A 24,309-nucleotide genomic window follows, 5' to 3' on the forward strand; every position below is an offset into this window, starting at 1 on the left:
AAAAAAAAAAAAAAAAGTTTTGCAACACACGAGTGAATTATCCCAGAGCCTTTGGGTTAATTTATTATTTTCCATACAAAATGCAGCCCATTTATCTGACTGCTACAGACTGTCTTGAAAAAATAAAATAAAAAATAACATCAAAAAACAAAAAAAAAAAACACACAGACAAGAAGAAAGAGAAAAAGAAAAATTAAACCGTTACAAATGATGCATTACTTAACTTGGATTTCTGTAGACCAGTGGCAGTTCTAGACCAAATGTATTAGGGGGGCAGGGTAGCGTGAAAAACAGGGCAATCATTTAAAATATTTATTAAAGCTAAAGAACCAAAGATCTACGGTACTTGTGGCTCGGCTTTAACTGAAATGTCCATGTCATTTAGTTTCATTAAAATTTTATGTAGTTATTGAAAAAAAAAAATTGTTTTGGTTTGAACATATTAACTTTATTTGTCTAATATATAAAAGAGAAATCGCTAATCATGGAACCAAAAGCAACTGAAAGAATTATTTGCCAAATAAATATCTACTGAAAAATGAAAAAGAGCTTTTTTTAATATTAGGTTAATGTGCATTCATTTTGAGTATTACATATGTAGGACTTTTTTTAAAGGAAAATCACAAGTATACAGACCAAAAATTCAGCTTTGTCCAATTATAGTTTTTTTTTTGTTTTGTTTTGTTTTTGGTTTAAAAAAAATAACATTTAGCAAATGAGTCCAAGGGAGCATCAATAATTATGTCTGCTCCATCGCATATCATCTTTAGAATTTTTTTTTTTTAGTATTATGCCTTCAGGACAGGAGCCACAACAGGATCTGGGGTACTAGCTTCTGTTGGCCCCCTGTCTAGAACTGCCCTTGCTGCAGACCAACAATAAAATCAGTATTTTGTTTCCCATATTAATATAAAAGAGGCATGATTTTGAAAACAAAAAAGTAAATAAAAAATAAATTAACCAAAATTAACACACAGCAGATTTCAGTGTATGTGCAACACTGATACATTATTAAAAAATAAAAAAAAAATAAATCATTGGTAAGTCAAAACTAAAAACACGCCCTTACCACAAAAGTATCCATAGATGACATCTCCCTTTATGTCATTTCATCATGTTCTGCACAAATATGGGTAAAAAGGGTATGGGTTCCAAATGCAGAGCCAACCAGTATGTGACAAATACTGGTAACCCAAGCCAGTCATCTATTTTTAATGGTTAAATAGCTATTTATTTGGCCTTGTCGACCGGCAACAACCCACCAAGCAAAACTACATTGAAAGACCAACAGAAGGTAACATTTTTATTCATTTGAATATATTTGCTTGAGTGCGGAAAAGATGTATGCATAAAAATGTCCATTGCTTCCTAAAAGTTGCTGGGGTTGTTGGGGCATTGTTCATCATAAAGCTGGACATACTAAAAGCCAATCTAAACATAAATCAATGCTTCAAAGTACTGTATCTTCCTGGTGATTGGAGAAATAGCCCAAAAAAAATAGCCCTTTATAGCATGAAACCACTTTTGGTTTCATGCTATAAAGGGCAATAACAATAAAAATGTCTATTGATGTCCATTATCTGGAGAGTATCTTTTGCAAGGATTACGAACACAGAAAACAACTTGACATCAAGACATTCTTTAACCCCAGGATCCATTCTTCTACATGGGATTGATAAAAATGACATAAAATGGGAATGAAATGTAGAAAGGTAGATTGCCTCTGCTAATGCATACTTTTAATTTGAGTCTTCCTCAGAGAAGTTCTCAGAGGAATTATATATAGAAAGATAGATGTGAAAGAAAGATCTTTTTTTATAGTATTCCAGGAATTCAACATATTTATGTTTCAGCATTAATCGTCACGGTAATCAATGCGATCACGGCTACCATGATACACGTCTCTACCACCGCTGTACTGATCGTGGTAATCGTCAAGCCGATCTCTACTACCATAGCGACCGCGCTGATCATCAAGGCGATCTCGACTGCCATAACGATCGCGATGGTCATTACGATCCTGACTTCTGTAACGATCATGTTGATCATCAAGACGATCACGGCTCCCGTAACGATCGCGTTGGTCATCAAGACGATCCCTACTTCCATACCGATTGCGTTGATCATCAGGATCCTGGTTTCTGTGGTGATCACGTCGGTCATCAAGGCGATCCCGGCTTCCATAGCGATCCCGCTCATTGTCCAGGTTATCCCTGCTTCCACGAGAGTAATCCTTCTTTTCACCATGGTAACGGTGGGAATCTGTATCACTACCTTTTCCATCATGCTTCACATAATTTCTTTCAGAAGCTATATCGCTGTCTTCATACTGACTAGGCAGCTTTTTTCCAGTGGACTTGTCATCCAAGTATGGCTCTCCGACTTCAGAACCTTCTTTGTCATAAAACACCTTATCCCCATGCGCACTAAAAACAAAGACAGCAAGGATATTGTAAACAATTACATAAATTTTTTATTTTTTTTTTTTAAATGTACTGTTTTAAAACTTAAATGTAAGTAAACATTACATACCCCTCTACAGTAGCTTCTTTTTTACTCTTTCTCTTTCGGTAACAGAAAATGATAATCCCCAGAAGCAGAAGAGCACCAAGAACTACTGCTATTCCTATTATTATTGCAGTAGACCCCATACCCATACTTGCTGGAAAAAAATAAAAATACAAAATTCATATGCAAAAGATATGACAGATGTATCTTCTTTTCACATAATATTGGGACAGGAAAAATACATAGGTAGAACAACCATAGCAGACAACTTTAATAAGATAGTTGTAGCAATATTTAAAGTGAATACATTTAATAAGAGTGTAATGATCTGATGGGAAAAAGAGGAGTGAGATTCAGTATCAAGACCAAAGTGGAAACTCTTTTTAGATCATTTAAACTTCATGAATTAGAAGATTATTGGCTCTAGGGACAAACAAATGGTAGCCAGACATCAGAAATACAAATAATCCGCTGCTCAGTTACGCAGTGGTAGCACTGCAGCATTGCAGCAAGAAGGTTCCGGGTTTGATTCCCAGCCCCGGGGTCTTTCCAATAGACTGGTGACCTATCCAGGGTGTACTCTAACCCTCGCCCGTAAACAGCTGGAGATGGGCATCAGCACCCATCCTGATAAACCGTGATAGAAATATGGATAATGCAAAAAATCATTGAAGTTGTTGTTCTCCTCTCTTGGTCTACTTTTATGATTAGGTTTGCTCCTTATTATACAGCTTACAGACATGGGTGGTTCCATACAGGGGCCAATGTACTGAATAAATAACATCAAAATAAATTCTAAGGATGATATGTGCGTAAACAAACAGATCAATTTAATTTTCTGTCTATACAGTTATGCTTTTAATTCTAATTTTAAAAGGACAACTTATAATGACTTATAACAACTTATTTATAATGAGATAGGATCACAGTTTTCATCTGCTAATGTTATTTTAAACCAAATAAAAAATAACGACTCTAATTTGTTACTGATTAATTAATCAGTTTTACTTAAGATCTAAATACGATAAAACTAATCTTTTTAATTTCAGATAACTCAAAAATATGTAAAGTTATCTAATGTCCCTAAGAATAGCTTTATTGTATGTTTAGTAGTTATTTGTTTGCCGACTAATTATTTCAGTTGCTTTTTTTCAGAAGTAAGGGATTTTTTCTGTTTTGATTAAACTGAATGACATGGATGTTTTACTTCATTAAGTGCTGATTTACAGGTAGTTCTTTGGTTCTGCATCTCTCTTAAGATATTTCAACTGATTAAGTATTGCCCTGTTTTCCTTTCATGCTTTTCTCTGCCCACATGAAAACACGCGGGCACCACCCTGGCCTTCCTCCTAGGTATGGTCTAGAACCACTACTGCTTATACTAGAGTGACCCAGGTTAGCCTGAGTAAAGTGCCTTGAGATTACCTGTGTTGTGATTAAATATTAAAATATTCTAAAAAGCCTTAATTGGATTAAATTGATTTTTTTAGTAAAATGGCCTGAAGGCGAATGCACACTTTTTTAGAATCTTATTTGTGAAAAATATGGAAACCATTTCTCTTGCCATCATCACTCTGGAACATTTGATAAAAGTGTAATTGTTGGAAAGACTAATCTCAGACTATATACATTAGATTTTTAATTGAAATATGTTGAAATACTTACGAGGCATCACAGCTAAGGTAAAGTTGCAGCTGGCCGAGCCAATGTTGTTTTGTGAAATGCAAATAAAGAATCCAGACGTCTCTCTTGTGATATTAAAGAGAGACAAAACTCCATCCTCTGTAAAGAAAAAATAATAATAATTATATCAAACAAAGTAGGGACATGCAGAGTATAGTAGCCCAGCCGACTTGATAAATGAACATGTTAAGTTATGGTTGCTTTAAATACGTACTCTCTGTTGTCTTTAGTGGAAATTGTCTTTGAATGTTGTCAACACTGTAGCTTGCCCACTGATAGGTCGGAGCTGGAGAACCCTCCTCAGATTTGCAGGTAAGTGTGATGTCACTGTAATACTCTGCTTTTCCCTGGAGCGTGCATATTGGTTTAGAGGGAGGTTCTGAAATAGAAGTTAACTTTATTTAAACATAAAGTGCAATAAAGTTTTTAATTGATTCTCCATCCCAGGTGTTAATAGAATGAATATTTGCTATAGACATTATACCTAATCATATTTTCTAACTACAGCATATAAAGAAGAAGCCCATTTATTTTGGTAAATGGTTTAGATTTCAAATCTTTTACATTTTATACTGCACAATGCATTTTTTCTTTCACTTTGGGAGGAAAAATCTTTTCTAATTTTATCCCTATCTATAAGACAGTTGTTTTTCAGGAAGATGAACTTCCAGCCTAATCTCAAGGCTTTTAAGGCTTCTAACCAGTTTTTTTCCAGGTCTGGACTATAGCTGCATTCATCCTCACATCCACTCTGATCATTCTCTCTGTCTCTTCTGTAAAACAAAGTTTAATAAAAATACATCCCCAGTGCACATTGCTACCATTTCTGAGAGCAGTGTATCACTTCACAATTACTCCATGAAAGTGCAATGTTAAAATGTATAAAAAGCTCAATTGATATGAATATTTTTGCAGGGCACCCAAGAGTGATAATATGACAACTGAGGACAGGAAAGAGTCAGAGGCAATCTCGAGTCAAAATATGGTTGAGTAATGACATCTAGTGTAAATGGCAGATCATGACAGAGTAAACAAAAAAAAAAAACGATTAAAGACCCATAAACCCTAAAACAGAACACTATATTATATATAAAAGATATAAATAATTTATCAAACTAATCATCTTGGAATTGAGATATTATTTGATTGAAAATAGCATAAATATTTAATTTCCATCTTTTAGATTAAAACAAACGAAAATAGGTAATATTGTAAAATTCCTTTTTTTTGTATTTATTTATTTGAACAATATTGGAACAAATTTCCCTCCGGTAGTGTGGCAGCTTGGATGGAAAGGGTGCCGGGTATTTCAAGTGATGCGCCCACCACACCCTTTACATTTAAAGGAATAAAAGAACATTTTGACATTATTATATGAAGAATGCAAGTAATCCTTTGTTTTAAGGTTTAATAGGACATTAAAATGCCTCCTAAACTCTGAGGAGGACTAGTAGGATTTGGTTACCACCTGACACATATTTGATGTGACAAACATTTGTTTTAGTGTAATTACTAAAAGATGTTCAGTGCTGAAATAGAGACACTGAAATAAAGTTATTGTTTGATTACAAAGGTAGTCTGCTTTTTCTTTACGCCAAATGGACGAAATTTTGCTTTCAGAAGTGTGTGTGTGTGTGTGGGTGTGTGTGTGTGTGTGTGTGTGTGTGGGGTGGGGGTGGGGGTTGGGGTTGGGGCATCAGATGTTTGTAAAGTGAGCTTCTCAGGAGTGACAGTGGTGACAGCCAATCTCACAAGAAAAGACAGTGGGCCAATCAAACAACATTTTTTTTGGACAGTAAAACATTGGGGACCAAAATGGACATTTGAAAAAGTGCAGGGGATATGCCCACCCCCACAATTACAAAAAAGAAAATACATTAATCTATGTTTTTCTTAAAATTGTTATGGACGCATATATTATGTATTTATATCATATTCATTTAGACTGACAGACTTTGTGTTAAGTCTCACCAAGGACTAAAACAGAAGTAGAAGCAATTGGTGTCCCTTCATCATCATTGGGGATTCTGACGCTGCACTGGTACAGGCGGCTGTCTTCCATGGTCACCTTTGTTAACTGGAGCGTTGATACTCCCCCTTCAACGTCAACCTCCAGGGAGGCTCTTCCTTCATAAGCCGGAGCAATGTCAACGGGACTATTCTTAAAGAAGGTGGCCACAGCTTTCTGGTGAAAGGAAAGAAGAATATACAGTTAGAGATAATAAATAAAGTTTCAAGTGATTATGACATCACAGTTATGACATATTTTTTGACTTATTAAGAACAAGTCTTTTAAATTTTGATGTTGGCTAATTTCTACTGCTGGTAAAAGTATTGTATTTTATTTGATTCTATCCCAACCAATTTATAAAGCAAAAGTGTACCCATGTAGATAAGATATTTAATGGGAACATCTCCGTTCAAGCAGCACTGAGTTTTATGCATAGGCCTACTGCAGTTCTGAGGGATTCCCTCATTCATCATCGCCTTGACAGAGTTCATTACCGTTACAAGAACCTCATAAAAACAATCAATAAAACCACTGATCATTTGCTTCATTTCTCTCATTGCATTGACGTTATAGTTCATTAAAGCTAATAAATTTCTTTAAAAAGTGCTAAACAAGAATTTATTTAATTGCTAGAATTTTTAATTGGGAGAGCTTTTGGCTTAGAGTTAAAATTAAACTTAAAAAGTAGAATGATGCCTTTTACAAAAACGTTCACTCATTTCTCATTATTTGCACCACAAACTTCATTGTTGGATTTAATCAGATTTGATGTGGTAGACTGAAACAAAGCTGCACATGATTGTGAAGTGAAAGCAGAAGTATTTTGCACTTTGATCCAATCCAATCCAACACATAGGCTAAGCCCATCAGCCAAAATCAGATAGCGATTCGTTAATTAACCATACATCTTAACATGTGAGTAAAGGCATCGTGCTTGACATAAATGTTCAAAATAAGGTGACAATTAACACAGATATAAATTATCACTAGCGGGAAACATAAAACTGAAGTCACTGGATTTCTGTAACTGTGTTGCTGTGATGTCAAGAAAAATAGAAATGACTGGATCAGATTACTGGAAAATATATTTTTTATGCCTGGATTTTGACCGGGGAACTCTAACAAATGTATTGTATTTTGATCCAAGGTTTATTGATTGTTACATCTGCTCAAATTGTCAAGAAGAAGAAGCAGGTATCAAAATAAGAAAAGGTGCATTGGGTTATATACAGTGTATAGAGTGCATCCTCACACACTCAGGGTCATGTTCAGCTGGCATATGTTTTCCCAAAAAACCCTGGTATATAAATCATGGACTCTAAACCATTTCCATTTTAAAGCAAAGCATCTCCACGGTATGGTGTTGCTACCACCATATTTTACTAAGGTAATGGTGGTTTCATCATTGTTTCATCTGAGCAGAGTACCTGCTTTCACATGTATGTTATGTCTACAGTAGTCGTAGGAAACTACAAACAGGACAGTTCCATCCAACCAGGATTTCTTTTTTCCTGCCACTCTACAATAAAGGCCAGATTTGTAAAGTGTATAACTAATAGCAGTCTTGTGAGCAGCTTCGTTCTATTCTTGCACCTGAGTCATGGATCTTTGCAACGCATCCAGAGTTATCCCGTAAAAAGACCCTGCATCCTATTTGTCAAATAATGGGGCACATAAAAGGTAGAATGATGTCCGTAGCTTTAAAAACATATTAAAAATGAATAGGGCTGCGTAGACCAGTCACTATTCCCTTTCAACTGTCTGACCAAGATACGGGCGGTAAGGTCAGACCTATGCAGCAATTTATCAACAACGTCACGAGACAGATAGAAATTGAGAGACATTTGCAAAGATTATGTTTTTTTCGTCAAACATATGGTTTTTGAGAAAATACTAAATGAAACGGTAAAATCATGTCAGAAATGTTAATTAATTAAAAAAAAGTTAAATTTCCAATAGATTTCCTGCAGAATTTCAGAAATTTGATTTCCCTCAGCAAGCATCTTTTAATGTTCACTCACAGACCATCAGGTTTTAATAAGTAATCCTAATGCATGCTCTCGGGATTTCCAGTTCATATTCTCACATTATAACTCAATACTGTGAGTCCAGAGGTCTGTTGATGAGTCACTTAGCCAGAATCTATGTCTTTTGAAGAAATTTAATTGGAGTTTTTAGAGTTTGCCGCAAACACTGTGACAGGCAGTGTCTTTTATGTGTTTAGCTTTGATTTCTCTGAATAATGTTCTCTTTGCTTGGTCAACCAGGTTAGAAGTCCAGCCATTTAGTTGATAAACTAAATAAAACCATGATATTGTAGAGGTTTTGATTAATGCTGCTTCATAATCTGACTTTTGACACTCTGAGGGCTGTATGTTGCTGTATGCTCACTAATGTTCTCTAACATATCAGCCATTCACAGAGAAAATAGATTTATTCTCCAATTTAGGTACAGGTGGGCTTTCTTTGTCCATAGAGCAAACTTGGAGGGGAAATAAATAATATTTAAGGCTATTAGAGTAATGGGGTTGATTATAAATTGTCAGTAAATGTTTAAAGTTTTTTATTCTGAAAAGAAATATCACCAACCATGTATAATTTTCTGATCACTTCAAGTATCGACCGATTTGTGGTCGGTAAAATCCTTATAAATATGCATTGAAGAGTGGGTTGTAACTTTACAAATAGTTATGGATACTGTGCATAAAAATGTTCTTTTTAAAGTTTACAGGTCTATATTAGACTTGTTTACACAGTGAAAAGCCTCTGAGTTCACACACCGTACCACAAACAGCGAACACAACATCACTGCTTTACGTTTGGCACATGGGGCCATCTTTTACATCTTACCGATGGGGTACCAATAACGTCCCATGCCAGGACAAAGTTGTTTTCGATGGGCCTAGCCGGCACGAAGGAACAGGTCAGTGTAACATCCTCTCCTTTGTGGACCTTATATTCCTTTTCTGGGATTGACACTTTCAACCCCGAGCAGTAAGTAAAAACTAGAAAACAGAAGAAAATACTTACAATCAATATTCTTTCAAATCACTCAATTCCTACTTTTCTATCATACTAAGAGGCAGATAAATCTTGTTACATTTGAAATATAATTTTATTCAGAATGTCACAATACTCCTTCCTCAAATTGAGTAGCCTGCAAGTGAGTCAATGATTAACAGTGACACTCATAAAGGTGTGGCAGGGGCTATTTAGAAAAACACAAAAAGGGAAAAAACAAACATAAACCTACCTGTAATTAGAAGAATTATCTTTAGCAATACGAAATTCCTTCTTGGTATCATCTTTTAAGAGACGATTAAATCATTGAGCAGCCGTAGAAACTTTAAACAGATGATCTTCGTCGAGGAACAGGAGTCTGCCTGACCTTCACGGTGAACTTGCAGGACTTCCAGGTGTGGAGAAGTTGCCTCTTCCAGGTAATAAGTTAGCAATACATATCACATGTCAGCAGGCGTCCAATCACAATAATCTGTTTTCATTTGAATTAGAGCTTATAAAGATAAGAAAGGGGATATAACAAAAGATAGCACACAATATCGACAGATTTTTTTTTTTTTTTTTACTCAGGTTTTTATTGCATATAGTGAAGTGGAAGAAAAAATTGATTCAAAGATAGAAAAATAAAAATTTAGAAACGTTTCCATGCATTTGTAATCCGCCCACTTTGTCAATATTTAGCTAAATCAGCTTTAGTTTTTGTTCTGTTTGCATCGGCTACACATGGGATTTAAATTGCACTTTATCTTTCAAAATAGTTCAGCCTCNAATAAATAATATTTAAGGCTATTAGAGTAATGGGGTTGATTATAAATTGTCAGTAAATGTTTAAAGTTTTTTATTCTGAAAAGAAATATCACCAACCATGTATAATTTTCTGATCACTTCAAGTATCGACCGATTTGTGGTCGGTAAAATCCTTATAAATATGCATTGAAGAGTGGGTTGTAACTTTACAAATAGTTGGACAAGTGTTATGGATACTGTGCATAAAAATGTTCTTTTTAAAGTTTACAGGTCTATATTAGACTTGTTTACTCAGTGAAAAGCCTCTGATTTCACACACTGTACCACAAACAGCGAACACAACATCACTGCTTTACGTTTGGCACATGGGGCCATCTTTTACATCTTACCGATGGGGTACCAATAACGTCCCATGCCAGGACAAAGTTGTTTTCGATGGGCCTAGCCGGCACGAAGGAACAGGTCAGTGTAACATCCTCTCCTTTGTGGACCTTATATTCCTTTTCTGGGATTGACACTTTCAACCCCGAGCAGTAAGTAAAAACTAGAAAACAGAAGAAAATACTTACAATCAATATTCTTTCAAATCACTCAATTCCTACTTTTCTATCATACTAAGAGGCAGATAAATCTTGTTACATTTGAAATATAATTTTATTCAGAATGTCACAATACTCCTTCCTCAAATTGAGTAGCCTGCAAGTGAGTCAATGATTAACAGTGACACTCATAAAGGTGTGGCAGGGGCTATTTAGAAAAACACAAAAAGGGAAAAAACAAACATAAACCTACCTGTAATTAGAAGAATTATCTTTAGCAATACGAAATTCCTTCTTGGTATCATCTTTTAAGAGACGATTAAATCATTGAGCAGCCGTAGAAACTTTAAACAGATGATCTTCGTCGAGGAACAGGAGTCTGCCTGACCTTCACGGTGAACTTGCAGGACTTCCAGGTGTGGAGAAGTTGCCTCTTCCAGGTAATAAGTTAGCAATACATATCACATGTCAGCAGGCGTCCAATCACAATAATCTGTTTTCATTTGAATTAGAGCTTATAAAGATAAGAAAGGGGATATAACAAAAGATAGCACACAATATCGACAGATTTTTTTTTTTTTTTTTACTCAGGTTTTTATTGCATATAGTGAAGTGGAAGAAAAAATTGATTCAAAGATAGAAAAATAAAAATTTAGAAACGTTTCCATGCATTTGTAATCCGCCCACTTTGTCAATATTTAGCTAAATCAGCTTTAGTTTTTGTTCTGTTTGCATCGGCTACACATGGGATTTAAATTGCACTTTATCTTTCAAAATAGTTCAGCCTCTTTCAAAATAGTTCAGCCTCGGTCACATTTTATTTTATTTTTTATTTAATCTCACTGGTTTTCTTGCCTTCTTTTACCTTCATACATCTTTCCTGCTATGAAAACCGTGATGCTGCCACTAGTTGGCAGGTTGTCATAGATAAGCAGCTGGATAGAAAGGCGTTGCTTTTCCTAGAAAGCCATATATGTTTACTATTTCAAGTCAACAGTGGGTGTTGTGTTCCATCTGACCTGCAGGCAGCACCATCGCACCAACAACAGAATGACAGGAGTCATATTTAGATTAAAGAAATTCACTGCTGTGTTACCAACAGCATAAAGAGCTCATAAATGTAAAAACCAATCCAAACTACAGTTCACCTCTTTCCTTGACCGGCTGTGATCTTTCTTAGAAAAGCTCAAAAATGACATATAGTCAATGATAGATTACATGTTCTTATGACACTTGTTTGTCAAATTAAAAGTAACTTTTAAAATAACCTTTAAGCAGATATTAAACACTTTGCATTATTTCTACATCAAAATGGTTTTCTTTATCAATCTAATGTAATATTCTAGTCTTAAATGCATTGTTTTCTTCAGCTGTAAGCAGGAAACCATCATAAGTACCAGAAATAAAGCTGTGAAAACATCAGTGTGTGTGTTTAATAGATAGGCATTTCACTTAGTAAATTAAGTTACTAAAATGAAAGAATTTTTCAATAATGTTCTTATTTATTGAATTGGTCAATTTAGTTGAAGCCATCCACTTTGAATGAAGACCTGTAACTTTCTCTTCTTCGCTATTACACATCACAATCAGGTATTTGATCAGGTAGCTGAATATTATCAGAGGTTCTTTAGTTCCCCTGTTGTTCTTCTTTCTTAGATCTTTTTGTAGCTTCTTAAAATTGTTTTTAGTTTACATTATTTTGGTTATTATTTGTTAGAATCGGCTGTTACGCAGAAAGATTTGGTTGGAATATCACAACGTTTGCTGTTTTTGGCACATTCCTCCTGAAACGTCATCTATATATCTATCTATCTATGTCATAGATATGTTGCGGGATTAACGGACATGTACTTGTAATTCAATCATGAAGTTAAATCTTGAAATTATATGTAATATGTATTTATCAAACAATGTAAACAATACATGTATATTACATGTACATAATCAATTTATCCCTTTTGGCACATCAGTATTATTATGCTCCATTAAGACATTCATTTTGTTGTGATGGATTTGTATAATATATATATTATATTACATGATTTATAGAAGTCATAGAATTCATACTGACTAGGAAATGTGATGTGCCTATTTTTTTTTATCATAAATTCCAGCATCTACTGATGCTATGAAAAAGCAAGTGTGTTTCAAATTGACAAATTTATCTTTAATTCAAAAGCCCCCTGAAAATTTGAAAATCATTGTTGTTTGATGCTGTAGTGCACGTATTTGTTTACATTGCGACCGGTCTAACTTGGGAGTACCAACATGGCGGCCGGTGGCTTCACTCCCCCCCGGTACTACAAACGGCCTATCAGCAATCCAGTTAATAAATAAAGATCAGTGACTCACACCAACACATCAGAGTCATCACCTCACATTGCTTTCACCCTCTCAACTCCACCTAAAAAAAAAAGCATGTTGTTGATTTTGTTTTAGTATTTTCATGGCATATTTTCATGTTTTATGAAGTGCACAAATTATGCTGTAAATTACCCCACATTTAAAATGTTCTCTTCTACACATTGCAGCTGTCCTCGATTAGCCTTTGAGCTTTACCTGGTGGCCCCCCCTTTGGATACAGTAAGAATGTTTTCTCACCACAACAGTTAAACAAAGAAAAATCCACTAAAATAAATTACATATTGCAAGGACATAACGATATCCTTCAAATCAGAAACTACCCGCATTCAAATGTAATTATTTTCAGTTTAACTATTTGTTTTATTTGAAATTCAATATTGGTATCAATACATTAAAAAACATCTCAAAATTCATGATTTGTTAAAAACTTTTTACTACCTGCAATGACTCTATCAGTTGTATGTAGCTTATTGTTCAGTTTATTCCTAAAAAGTCAGGAGATTAAAAAATGTTTGCATTTTTGAATCATTCTAAATGTGTTACCCCCTGATACCTCTAGCTTCACAGTTTTGACCAGTGTTTTAGAAAAAAATCTGTATAGAGGTAGTTAAACCATTTTGCACCTGCTATTGTTATTTATTTCATTAACACAGTTTGCACTAAATTTAATTAATTAGAGAGCCCATTACTATCCATCTAGTAGATAATTTATACATATAACATCTCCTCACAGTTGATCTTGAGTGATCTCCAAAGGTAGCCTAAAGTATTTCTTCCAAATCAGATGTAAAACATTCCCAATCGAATAAAATGTCACAAAATGCAAAAGTACTTACAGCTAAGGTGCTAAAGTGACCACCACAAAAATGATAACAAGCACAAGTTAGGTTTACTTTGCAAAAAAATTACAATAATAATTTAGTAATTTAATAAACACATTTCTTTGTGAGAATTTTTCTCAAATGCAGAAATGTGAAAGAAACTTGCTTTAGATCCATACTGTTAATATCACATGTCAATCAAACACAGCCTAGAATATAATCTTAGTTGGTTGCTCCTACTATATGAGCCCCACAGGCCTCCTTGTGGTTGTTTTAGGAATTTACTTTTTCAGAACACTGATTACTGCTATAATACCTGGGGATATGTAATGGGCTTAGATATTTGAAGCCTGACTAGAAATGACCTCCACAGTTATGCAGCCATTTGTAGCTTATTTCCCTTCCACTCTACAACACTTACTAAAAGATTTTCCACTCATGCAAACAATATAGCACAGATTTCTAATTTCTACACAGGAAACTTTGATTTAGATGTTTTAAATGAATTTGACACAACTTTTATCAATTTCATGTAAGGCATCTGCCCCTTTTTCTTCATGCTGCCTTAGTGCTTAAAGGTATAGAGGACGATCTTTTAGTTAGTGGATCATCTAAATAATTGGTCTCCTAATTGTCAATCATTCTGGTGATATGTTTACATAAGGCTGTCCTATGTGCTCGTCCCACTAGCTATCTTTTTCTGCGCATGTGCACTTTCAGCCGTATATCTGTGGTGTGCTACGGGTTCACACAGTTATTGAAGCTTACCTTTCTTACTGCAGTTCTTAGAAAATGGCAGAGGGTCGTAAGAGAAAGTGTCTGCAAAGTGTATAAGAAGAAAAGAAAGGCCTCAGAAGAGGTAAATATATAATACTGAATGCTTTGCGCAGAGAGCTCTCCTTGCAAAGCATTATGGGATTTGCTGTCACAGTGGCCCGCTGTCGCTACCCAACAGCGGTGACTAATAACAAAGATGGCACAGGCAACGTGCAGTGGACCAATAGAAAAGTGATCATCTGTCCAAACGCTAAGTTGGCTGAGTTCACCATAAAGTCCTTGCTCTGTATAGTGATTGAGGGATTTCGGGGTTAGAGCGGACGTTTGGACACAGTACGCTTGCATGAGCAATGAGAACAGCAACTTTTAAACAGAGCGTGCATGAGTAGAAATGGGCTAATGCATGCTCTTGCACATGCAGTCTGAATCAAGTCCAGAGTTTTTTAGAAGCAGGTCTTTTAGAGGTTAAATTTAATTGTGAGAATTCTCTTCTCTGTAGCTCAGAAATACAAACTATGTGCTGAGAATTTTAAAACGGATAGCCTTTAGGCTGATTAACCAGGAGTGAAAAAATACGTAAGAATCATGTATTTTTAATGGTGTACAAAATGACATGCATTTTTATTACCTTACTGAAGGTTTTCAGGGTTGTTCTTTTTTTATTTAAAGGACAGTAAGCTGACAGCTTGTAAAATCAGCTTGTAAAGGGGCAGTACTGTGTTGTTCTATGCTTTTTGCTTTTACTATGTAATATTATGTTATATTATATTACACTTTTAGATTTTCTCTTGGACTGTGATTTTTTTGGGGGGAAATATTATGGAAAATTAAGGAACTTCTATATTCTCAGTCTCTGCAATGGCCTTGGATGTTGATTTCACCTTGAACAGTTGTAGGCCACAATTCTCTGTAGAGAAGTAGAGAACTCTTAAACCTGAATGTAACACTGCAGGGATATTGAGCAACAATCTTCTCACCTGTATCCGCATCAGAAATGCATCCATGAATGCCATGTGTGGTTGAATTCAAGGCCTGAGCCCTGAGGAGAACCGAACCCTTTCTAAAGATGAGCTCCAGATGCCCGTCACTATGGAGGACTTCACTCTGACTCTGAAGATCTCAAAATCCATCTCAGCTGCAGACCTGGAAAAATATGAAGCCTGGATGGCTGAGTTTGGCTCAGTGTAGAGAATAGATGCCAACTCACACTGTAGGACCAGAGGGTTGAAAGGAAAAGCTTCCAACTTTGAGGTGTGAAGGTTTTGAAGAGGAAGACAACTCCAACACTGGTGCCAGTGAGCTCATCAGTGACAATGGAGTTCACATCAGAAGGCTGACATCTTTGACCAGGCATCACAAAAAAAGTTTGAAAAAGCTGCTCTTTTACATTTTTCTTTTTACTCTCTAATTATATCATGGTCTTGGTTCTGTTATGCTTTACTTTGCTCCATGTTTTCTAGTTTTATTGGTTTAATTCATATATTGTAGTATTTTGTGGATATATGAGTTATTTGGTTTTTATATGTTGCCCTCTTGTGTTGGTCTCCTTTTCCGTAGCTCCTTCCTAGACTGTTTTCCACTCACACCTGCTCCTTATCAGCTCATTACCCTGGTTCCTTGTTGCTGTTGCTGATTGTCTCCATGGTTCTGGTTTGTTTTACATTTGGATTTTTGGATTCCTGCCTTTCTTTACTATTTTCACCAATTAAACTGCAAGAAATCACTTCAGCCTCTCTGCTTCTGCATTTGGGACCTCAAACCTCAACCAAACCCTGACAAATTATCAATGAATACATTCAAAGTCCTACTCCTTATTTATCAGGGATGCTAATATTACTAAGCTGATCATTTTTGACCCAGCAAACATAATTATCATATAATGGTCAAAAGGTATGGAAAACTAACCCCCCACCAACCCAACCAACCCCCACCCCTCCCCCAAATATTCTTGTAAGGCTCAGTTTCTGTGCAACTCTCATTCTAAAGGAAAGAAAATAAAACATATTTGCCTCAAATCATCAAACTTTTCTGCTGACATCTAACAATCCCAGAAACCTAGAGTTGTAAAAAAAAAAAAAAAAAGAAACAAGAACAGATCAGAGCATGTCTTTTTAACACGAAAGGAAATGTCTCCTAGTTAATCTCCTAATTATCACAATACCCACAAAAATAAGTTCAGCTTTGCATTAAATGATGTTTTAGAAAGTTTTTATTTTTCATTTTATCATAATTTAATAGTGTTTCCAGAGAGAAATATTGTTAAATAGTGCATAATATTTTATTGCATATTGATAAACACTGTTACTTAAGAAATGTCTTTCATATGAAGTTTGTCTTCCGGAAACACATTTCAACACTTTAGCACTGACTGAACGCTAATATTTTAGTGATATATTTTGTGTACTTATTGTGCTTTTTCGTGAATTTTTATATTTGTCTTTATGAAAAATGTTTTAAGAGCAACAGACAGTGTGTGCTGATATGTAACTTTACTTTTTCTCCGAAATAAAGATAATGATTTGCTCTTAAATGTTTGTCTCTGCAGCTTTAGAAGATTTGTTGATTAGTCAGTAAGTAATAGTGGGTGATTATTTAAATCAAATATAAAAAATAAATGTACCATATCTTTGAAATATGAATTATATTGAAGTAAACAACTAATGTTTAAAAAAAAAAAAAAAAAAAGCCAAGATGTTCTGCTCCTGATGCTGTGCTGCTGTTTAATTTTCAGCCTATTGATCCAAACTATCCAAATTAAGTTGACTTTGGTTCAATACTTCAGTTTCAGATTTTATTCAGATTTTATGCACTGATGCTTTTTTATGTTGTACCAGCCAGGTGTCTCAGCCCTGAGTGGGGCTCTCTCTATCATTTTGAGAAAGGTACTGTAAGCAATTCAAATAGGGTCATTTGTGCTTGAAGTTGTGGAATATTTTCCATTTCTGTAGCAAATAAACTCCCATCCCTGGTACATTGTTCTCCAAAGATATGGTGCAAAATATTGAAAGCATGTCCAAGATGCTGTCCATAAGTACCCTCCTCTAGGCTGTAATGAGCCATCTGGGCATGCTTTCTGCATTTGATGGATGTTTCTGAGAATATATGAGGAAATATTTATGAGTATTATTAACATAGAGAAATAAATAAATACAAACAAATGGTCTTTACTTAAAACATCATTTAACTTAATTCAATGAATTTGAATATGAATCTAACTCATATCTTGTGAAACTTTAACCTATTGTGAGGCTGGGTGGAGGTTTTTAGGAGACCCAAATGCAGAGACAGAAGATGATGCTGTTTCTTATAAATTTAAAAATTAAAAAGGTGGTAACTGAGGCAAAAATCCAAAAATATCAAAAAACAGAAAACCAAAAACTAGAAGACACCAGGGAAAACACACATGAGGATCAAGAAACGACGAGGAGCCAGCAAACAGTAACTGAAGATGAGAAAAGGTGTCTAGGGTCCCGGGCCTTATGGGTGATCTTCATCTCTTTCTTCTGGCCAAAAGTCCAGATCAATGTCTTCGATGAGATCATCCCTTCACAATAAATACAGAAACCATTGATTCACCTGTAATAGTAAATCAACTGATTGGTTTTTAATTCAGATGTAACATTCTTTTATATCCTTGTGCAGATTTCATATAAAAGCGAGTTTTCTTTCAATTTCTGTTATAACATTCAGTCTTTAAAATTGTTTGGTAAACCTAAACACTGCAGTGATGTTGCACATGATTTTTATGATTCACAAGCAAACAGAGAGGGTTATTTTTTTAGATAAATAAATTATTTGAAAGAATGTTTCTCTGTTTCTTCTATATCATAATAATCTAAGGAACAAAGAGGATCTTAAAGCTTTCAAACTGCAGATTTCAAAGCGGTTTAGTTTTCACGTGCAATGAAAAGCTAATCTTATTAAATAATGTCTGTATCGCTGCTCAATACCCAAACTGTTACTTTTTAACAATGAAAGAAAAATGTATAAAAAGCATCAGAATGTCAATTTTTATTAATAATTTCAGAAAAAAATGTATTTAAAGGAAAAATAGTATTTTATATATTAGTAAATCTACAAAATCTAAAATCTAAATCTAAACAGTCGAAATCTAAACTACTGAAAGACCGGATAAACCGCTGACATTAGACAGTTAAGAAAACTTTTTAATGCCAGGCATTATAAGAGATCTTCATCAGTTTCTTCTGGCCTAAAGTCCAGGTCAATGTGATTGATTTTATCATCCCTTCAAAATAAAAACAGAAACCATCATCAATAATGATCTGAGACAAATTGTTACAAATGATTTTACTCAGGTATTTTATTAAACCTTTGATCTAAAATACTAAAAATCTGAGAAGTTCAAAGCCCTTCAGATCATGGATATTTAACAATTCTTGACTCGGCACCCCCCAAAATAACGAGATGGGTAACTAACCCCCTTGTCATGTCTCCCCCGGGATTGGGGGCAGGGTTTAGTCTCTGTCTTTAAAAGCCAACTGAAGGGTGCTAGCAGAGTCAAAATTATGTTTGAATAATTCCCAAGTTGTCTGAATTGTTTGTGATTTGGGTCACAGAAAAATTATATTTTTAGGATTCCAGTTTGTGTGGGTTGTTTTTGTGTTTGCCTCTCTCCACCACCAGGTGGTGCCCTGTCCTCGTTGGGCCTCCCTGCACGCCTGCGACTTGTTGGGTCATTACCAAAGGAGTACTTGAGCAGCGGGCTGTCACTACCTCAACGCCAGAGTGTTTGCCAGTTTTGGGTACTCTAACCAACCTGAGATTAGCAAAGTCTAAACCTTAGCATAGTTTCTCTGTGTCTTATCTTGTTTTTTTGTCTTTGGTCTTTGGCAGGAAGCCTTCATTTTAGCTGGATAGCCTGGACCTTCTCCCCCTGGAAGGATTTACTGAGTTCACACTGAGCAGGGGAAAATCTCCACATGATCCGTTCAAGTCCTCGTCTGGAAAACCAAGTGACAGTCCGCTCCTGTACTCCTCTGGGTCCAACGTGTGTCTGCCTATCCGCTCTCCAACGAGTTCCCTCTTCTCTTCTCTGGATTAAACCCCCACAAACTGGATTCAAGGATTAACAAAGAGCCTCCCAAAAGTGAGCTTCTCTCCAGCATATTCAAGCCTCAGTCATTTTTCCTACAGTCCCAGAACTGATCACTGTGATCTCCCCTTCAGACTTTCCGGTTCCGGTTCACCAGTCCGCTGAGTTCCAGCTTCCTCTTCAGTGTTTTTCGACATTCAATAAACCTGTTAAACTTTAACCCTTGGTCTCTGGGTGGTTCTCTGCATGTGGGTCAGATCTCTACAACCAATTATGACAAATATGACTCCCCTGCAATACTCAGCAGGGGTCACGACCCCCAATGTTAAAGATCTATGCTTTAGATTATAGTTAACAGGCTCTATGACTACATAACACACAGACCATTAACACATCTTAGAACGAATACAAAAACTGACATACATTATGTTCCTGACACAACTCCCTTACACATGAACTTTCTTAACATCCTATTCTTAATCTATAGGCTTTAGTATACTTTCATCAGATCAGTTAAGTTCTTCCACACCAAACATACTCATCCATGTTTTAAATCCTTCTTGGTGCAATGGTATGCAGTCATGTTGGAAAGGGAATAGGCTGTCCAAAAACTGTTGTCACATAGCTGGAAGCATGAATTGTCCAAAATGTCTTGGCGTACAGAAGCATTAAAGGTACCTTTAACTAGAATTAATGGGCTGAGCCTGATTCCTAATGATCAGCCCCACATCATAATATACCCGTGGCCATACTGTACAGTTAAATCAATGCTGAGGGGAAAGGGATGGTCTCCTGGAAAGTGTCAACCTAGACTCTGCAACTAGAATCAAATCGAATCAAAACGAGTATAATACAATAGAGCCAATAATTCTCTAGGCACTGGTAATAGCTCTTAAGAGGGTCCTTTTCTCTGCAAACACACAGAAAGCATATGAGAGGACTCTCTCTACACAGCAGCAATCAAGGGCAACGATAAGCTCCTGGTTTGTCTTAAAAAGTTTCCAGAAGGAGACTCCAGAAGTTTTCTTTGCTCAAACTTGTTTTCATCTCCAAGGTGGGAGTCATAACTCCAACCTACATGTTCACACTAGAGTCTATTAGCGATATGCTTCAGATGATTACATCTTGGTCTTTGCATTGTGCTTAGGAATGTAAGGCTTGGAAGCAGCTGAATGCCATGGAAATCCATTCAATTAAGCCCTCTGTTTCCTACTCACTATGTGCCGCAGCATCCTCTGACCCCGCTCTTTCACTTTATGTGGCTCAATACTTTGTACCTGAGTTGCCGTCGTTCCCATTTGCTGCCATTTTATCCGAATGGCACTGAAAGTTTACTGTGATAAATGCCATGACTTGAGGTATTGCACAGGTGGCCTGCTATTACCACGCCACTCTGAAATTCATTGAGCTCCTGAGAGTGAGCTGTTTTCTTATATACCTGTTTTTATGGAAGTGACTGGAACACTTGAATTCAATTATATTGACAGAGGAGTTAATTATTTTTTGCCAGTATTATGTCTCGGGAAAGTGAAAAAATAGTAAATATTACAACTGAAATCAAATCCTTAAGCTATAAGGTTTACCTCGGCTCATAGTCTATATCGTCTACCTCTTCATTGAACCAGCAGTTCAAGACAGCAATTATGAAGCAGTCTCAACACATTCACTACAGTGTTGAGAAGGTCGCTAAGGGGCACATAAATAAAAAAAAAAACATGCTGTTAGTTAATGTTCCCTGTGACAAAGTTACCTGCTATTTCCAGCCTCCAGCAGGCATAAAACTAATGGGTGTAATTCAGCAGAACACCATAGATTTGGTAAAGGTTTTCAATTTTAATAGGTATTAGGAGACCAAGTGCTGGCATTTCAGAGGGATATTTTTCTTGAGATTCTGGGTTAGGAACAAAGAAAAAATGTATCTTGAAGCTGGAGTCCTGTTAGATTTACAAGACAGCAGAACACAACAAAGAGACATGAGTTTATAAAGCAGTTTCTTTTCTTAATTGTTCTTTTTTTTTCATCTGTTGTCAGAGTCTGTATTTTGGCACTGTCTGTCTGGTGAGACAAAGACAATTTTCCACCTTCAAGGAAAATAAAGATCAATTCTATTATATTCTCTTCTCTTCTATTCTATTCTTTTCTATTATCTCCCCAACCATTGATCAACAAATTGATCCTCATGGGTGTTTTCCCTGACTTCTTCTAGTTTTTGGTTTTCTGTGTATTGTTATTATTGGATTTTACCTCAGTTGCCAGCTTTTTGAATTATTAAAACTGCAAGAAACCCCTTCAGCTTCCATCTCAGCATTTGGGTCCTCCAAAACCCCTACTCAACCAGACACAGTCATCATCTTAGGTCTTCTTACTGTGTTCTTCTAGGTCCTCCTGTCCAATATTTTGGAGCTGCAGCGCCAAACCGAGAAGCAAGACATCCCTTCCATATTGCCTCATATTGTATGAATGCTGGTTAGGAGAATGACGCACCGGCAAAAATCAAGTGAATTGGATTCTATAAGGATGTTTAAGCAGCTCCTTTGGGCACAGCTGCAAAGGCTCACCATATTGAAATAAGTACATACAGTGTGTCCAACTCTCTTATGCAAAATCTACAATAGTGGAAAAAACAAAAAATAGACATAACATTTTTTTTTAAATACTCTGGAATCTGGACTTAAAACCAAGGTTTTAATCTATCTCAACAGAAAAATATACAAAGATCAGTAGATATGGCTAATTTTTATAAGTATTCTTGACATTCAGGTTTTACACACAGTCATAATAACTATGCTGAAAGAGGCAAATGTTTTGAATAAGAAAAGAGCAATGAGAGATTGCACAACAAATATAACACTGCTTTAGTCTATCTAATAAAAATCAAAAGCTGGAGGGCAGGATAAGCAGGTTCAGATCATATCTAACCGTCTATAGCTCAACATAAATCAGAGTAAAACTCACAGGTGGGGTACATCAAAGCTCCACTCTTAGGCAGCTTTTATTCCACCTCAATATGAGCCATTCAGTTTATCTTCTGTATTACTGAAGAAGTACACTTTTTCTTGAGTTGAGGAGGTAAGTGAAACAATTTGCCAGTGAGACACTGCAATGTCTTATATCAAGTGCATAGTATCTAATTATATAAAAATAATCATTCCATTGGCAAATCATCTTATTTACCTAATCAAATTAAGGGTAAATACACTTAATTTAAGAAACTAGATATTTTCCATAGTTTTTGTAGTGTATCACTGAGTCACAGTGTTGAATATAACAATGTGTAGAAGGGTCAGAACTTTCTCCAGCTAAACACAAATAATACTGAATGCATTTTTTTTTCTCAAAAAATGAATAAATAAATAAAGCTTAGAAGTCAGAAATCAGCTGTACTGTATGACTCAAAAATGCTACTTGACCATATCACACCAGTTGTTAAATTGCTGCACTCACATGTGAGTGGAGCTGGGCGGAGCGAGACATGCATCTGGCTGTTGTCAGGTTACTGGATTTTAGGTTCTTGTTTAATTTTCTATGGAACTAAATAGTCTCAGCCCTAAATGCATTTAAGATTGCTCAGGTATGAGGCGAGGTTATCAGACACCTCTAGACTTTTTTCACACATCCTGAAATTTTCGGTGCTCCTTACTGCTGAAATAAACTATTTGGGTAGATCATGATTGAAACATTATCGATAAATGCCCCATCAATGCTGCTTTATTACTTACATCATAGTTAAGCCACCATGTGCTGAAGTTTTAAAAGGTCTTTCTATTTATGTGAATATGTTTTCCATTTAAATGCACATTGCTTTTTGTATATACTTAGTTTTTTATCTTTGCTTCTTTGTTTTCCTGTGAAGTACATTATTTGTTAAAATAGTTTATTAACATAGATGATTTGTGTCTTAAAATGCAAAAAAGATTTTGTTCTATATTAAAGAGCATAACATTAGTTTTTTCAACTCTATTATTATGTTTTAATACATTACATTTTTTGAAAACATCGCTCTACTGTTAAAAATGCAGGTTACATACATTTGGGTTTAGAGATAGAATCACTTTAATAAGTCAGATGAGTCAAATGAATAATGAAAAAGGGAATAATCGGTCTGAGGCATGCAGGCTATTCAACCACCCAGACTCCTTTATTATAGAACCAAGCTGCTGTAGCCTGATACAAAACCTCTAACCCTCCATTATTGGCTGGAGCCGTCACCAGAACGCAGCACACTTGGCTCAAACAGATCCAGTTCACTATGTAACATGGGAATCATAATCTTTATGCTTCACATTTCCCTAAGCTTTTTTTTTTATTGTTTTGGCCAAAGTCTAACAATTCAAAAACATCACTTTTGTCAACAAAAAAAAAAAAACATACATTATTTATTCCAGTGTGTTCTAACTTTGCTAAGATCCCTGAGACTTTAGAAGAAACTATCTGACTGCTTCTTAAACTGTAGGTTTTTATTGATTTTTCTATCCACATTATTCAAAAATTCATTGTTAGTGTATTTTCTCTTTTAACCTCACTTAAATTGAGTTTTTTATCCTTATGGAAAAAGAAAAAAGTAAATACTTCATCTATAAAAAGTGATTAAAAAATGTCATCATTCCATATTTATAATGTATAATATATAATATATACATGGTAAAGTCAATGTCTTAAGGGAGTTGTAGCTGTAAGCAGGGAGGATCTCCTGTTATGATGCTACCTCAACAGATGATGGCGAAAGAGATCACTCTCTCTACAACAGATTATATGCAGCCTCTTGCTGCAAACACAGACAAACCT

At 35.5% G+C, this 24,309-nt stretch overlaps 1 protein-coding gene across 1 annotated transcript; it reads right to left on the reverse strand.

The window, feature by feature from the left end:
* Positions 1 to 1,609: 1,609 nt before the first annotated feature.
* On the reverse strand, positions 1,610 to 9,587 carry gpa33 (glycoprotein A33 (transmembrane)). Its single transcript, XM_015385365.1, has 7 exons — positions 9,456 to 9,587; positions 9,053 to 9,207; positions 6,163 to 6,376; positions 4,406 to 4,570; positions 4,174 to 4,290; positions 2,533 to 2,662; positions 1,610 to 2,426 (listed from the first exon to the last, which is right to left on the reverse strand). Exons 1-7 carry the CDS (start codon positions 9,505 to 9,507, stop codon positions 1,856 to 1,858), a joined length of 1,404 nt encoding a protein of 467 aa, XP_015240851.1. The 5' UTR covers positions 9,508 to 9,587; the 3' UTR covers positions 1,610 to 1,855.
* Positions 9,588 to 24,309: the final 14,722 nt, after the last annotated feature.

This window comes from Cyprinodon variegatus, unplaced genomic scaffold, assembly GCF_000732505.1.
Source record: "Cyprinodon variegatus isolate N-32 unplaced genomic scaffold, C_variegatus-1.0 Scaffold337, whole genome shotgun sequence".
Taxonomy (NCBI): Eukaryota; Metazoa; Chordata; class Actinopteri; order Cyprinodontiformes; family Cyprinodontidae; genus Cyprinodon; species Cyprinodon variegatus.

What these genes read in the sequence shown, in the direction of transcription:
- gpa33 (XM_015385365.1), bottom strand. Translation starts at nt 9,507, where the DNA reads ATGATACCAAGAAGGAATTTCGTATTGCTAAAGATAATTCTTCTAATT. An exon ending in GATAATTCTTCTAATTACAG is followed by an intron (nt 9,208 to 9,455) that starts GTAGGTTTATGT and finishes TCTGTTTTCTAG; the next exon opens with TTTTTACTTACTGCTCGGGG. An exon ending in AAAGAAGCTACTGTAGAGGG is followed by an intron (nt 2,427 to 2,532) that starts GTATGTAATGTT and finishes CTTTGTTTTTAG; the next exon opens with TGCGCATGGGGATAAGGTGT.